General features: G+C 42.5%; 1 protein-coding gene across 1 annotated transcript; it reads left to right on the top strand.

The window, feature by feature from the left end:
* Nucleotides 1-252: 252 nt before the first annotated feature.
* Nucleotides 253-765, top strand: LOC127080230 (uncharacterized). Its single transcript, XM_051020557.1, has one exon. The coding sequence runs from the start codon at nt 253-255 to the stop codon at nt 763-765; it is 513 nt and encodes a 170-aa protein (XP_050876514.1).
* Nucleotides 766-3,024: the final 2,259 nt, after the last annotated feature.

A 3,024-nucleotide genomic window follows, 5' to 3' on the forward strand; every position in this document is an offset into this window, starting at 1 on the left:
ACCACTGTGCTAAATCCTCTGATTTAGAATACAACTCAGTCGATTCAATAGATGACATCACAAGTGGCTCGAATATCTGAGTTTCTTGGTATACCTTAGCACCAGCGTCCCTTGCCTAGGGATTGGGTAAGAGAGAATCAAGAGCCCACGTTTGAGGAAGACCTCACGATTAACCAAATCCCACAAAATCAATGGGGAGTAGTAGTACCCCCTAGGATTGAACCACATGTACCCAGGGAACCAAGGGTGTTAATGGTAAATAGGAATCAAAATGCTGATGATATCATACTGCAAGTTCGACATGATGATGTGGCAGCAGATAATAACCTAGCAGCTGTAGTCGAAAGAATTATGGTTCGAAATGGGGTAAATTTTGGCCTTAGAAGACCAAATTATACGTCGCCTTTAGCAGAATATGTCCTACAAACCGATGCACCCCTGAGGACCAAAATCCCCAAATTCACCAAGTTTGCTGGGGATACTACTGAGTCTACTGTCGAACACGTGGTGAGATATTTAATCGAAGCTGGAGATATGTCAAATAACGAGAGTCTTAGGATGAAATTTTTTCCAAGTTCTCTTACAAAGAATGCTTTCACATGGTTCACAACTTTTCCCCAAAATTCGATCCACTCATGGAACCAACTAGAAAGAATGTTCCATGAACAGTTCTACATGGGGAAAACGAAGATAAGTTTGAAAGAGTTGGCTAGTGTCAGACGAAAATTCACTGAGCCAATTTATGACTACCTGAATAGATTTTGACTACTCAAAGCCAGGTGTTTTACGCAAGTACCAGAGCATGAACTGGTCGAAATGGCCGCTGGGGGCCTTGACTATTCGATTAGAAAGAAATTGGATACTCAATACCTAAGGGATATGGCCCAGTTAGCTGACAGAGTTCGACAGGTAGAGTTTTTAAAAGAAGAAAAGGCTAGGACGAACAAAGGTAAAAGGGTAACCTATGTCGATTTCAGGAAAGATCACGAAGATTCATGTCATGAAGTTCCAGACTTCGATGATACTGAGATCGACCTTGCTGAATTGACACAAGGGCCACCATATGCGTGCAAAGTTTTAGCTCCTTCGAATGGGAAAAACCCCGTTGAACCTGAAAAGAATGACAGGTTTCCTAAGAAAACATATACACTTGACGTTACAAAAGGTGATGAAATTTTTGACTTACTGGTCAAAGATGGTCAAATGATAGTACCTCCGGGTGCTAAAGTACCCGCTTTAGAACAAAGAAAGAAACGAGGGTTTTGTAAATACCATAGTCTTTTTGGGTCATAAAACGTCTCAATGTTTTCTTTTCAGGGATCTGGTGCAGAATGCAATCCAGAAGGGAAGACTCAAGTTTGGTGATAAGACACAAAGCCAGATGAAAATCGACTCCGATCCTCTACAAATTGCTGAAGCTCATTATACTGAGCCAGAGGAGGTGAATTTCATTGAAGTTGCTGATGATTTTTGTATTACCGAAGTTATTGAAGACTTTGTCAATAGGCCTGTCATGGTTAGAGTACATGAGTACTTCGAGCAGGCACCTCTTGACGATTTTGCCCAAAGTGGTACAAAGGATGTCAAGAAAGAAATTGTTGAAGCCTCAGATGTCGAGGGTGATGGAAATTCAAAGTTAGTGATGATCACTAAAGAAACCGCTGATAATTTCATTCAGTTGGACAAGGCCACTGACGACCTTCAAAAATAATTCCAAAGGTTGGATATTACTAAGGATATCCACATGGAAGTTAGTATGATGGTGGTATCTCGAGAAGTATCCATGGAAGTCGATGATGAATGTCGACAAGAGGAATACAACAAGATCGCCTTCCCTCGGGAGGAAGAAACGCTGTCGGACTTCCTCCGAAGGTGCCAAAAAAAGAAAGCGGAAGTTATGTTATGCCCTAAGTGCAGTGTTGTCTTCGACAAAAGGGCAGCCCAGAATCTGGAAGGGGTTAGGAGAGTGAAATCACCAAAATGGCCGTAAAACCATCCATAATAATCAAGCGGGTAAGCCAGAAAGGTTTTTTGATCCCAAGAGATATCCTGATCCTAGGCACCCCATGGTGAAGTTGAGCGAAACCAAGCAAGCTGAGCGAAACTTCCAACCCATGACCTTTAAGCCAAGCATCTAAGGATCATATGGGAAGTGGGTCAAGAAGGTTGAGGGTAGGAAACATGGTCATGGCAAGTGGCAGAACTTCGAGGTTGAAAGAGGTTCATCGCTGGCTTACCGCCAGAAGTTTCGATCCGACAAAAGGACCGCACATGTGTCCAAAATTATAAAGGAAAGAATTCTATGACGAGATCCCAGTGGAGAAGAGAACAAAGAAGGAGAAAATCCAAATGAGAAGCTGGCGAAATGGACCAGGCTGAATTAAGTACCAACGTGATGGTGAAGAAAAAAGATGGCCCTAACTTCACCAAAAGAGAACCCAAGATTTCAAGTAAGACGACTGGAGAAAATCAGATGGCTGCCGAAGATGAGTTATTAACTGACAACTTCGACTCTGGTTCGGAGGATTCCTTAGACATTTTAGTCGGAGTAGTATCTGTAATGCCCAGATAATTCGATCGGATCAGCGAAGTCGATGATAATGACAGTATCACCGAGAGGGAAATGTCCGCTCACACACCGGTCTGTTACTATATAATGAACAATGGCTGTGTCGAGGAGCAGAATTCTTTTTTCTAAAGACCCAATGACACCATGAAGAGACACCTGAAACCCCTTTTCATCATCGGAAAAGTCGAAAACATCTCAGTTAATAAAATAATGGTAGATTGTGGAGCGTCTGTGAATTTGATGCCCCAACGCATGCTGGCAAAAATTGGCAAATATGACACTAATGCCAAACCTCATAATATGGTGTTAACCAATTATGAAGGCAAAGTAGGTTCCACCCTGGGGGCTATCCAAGTTGAATTGACTGTGGGAACGGTCATTAGGTCCACAATGTTCATGATTGTGGAAACGAAGGCAAACTACAACATGTTGCTGGGAAGAGAACGGATCCATGG

Source organism: Lathyrus oleraceus, chromosome 5 (genome assembly GCF_024323335.1).
Source record: "Lathyrus oleraceus cultivar Zhongwan6 chromosome 5, CAAS_Psat_ZW6_1.0, whole genome shotgun sequence".
In the NCBI taxonomy this organism is placed as follows: Eukaryota; Viridiplantae; Streptophyta; class Magnoliopsida; order Fabales; family Fabaceae; genus Lathyrus; species Lathyrus oleraceus.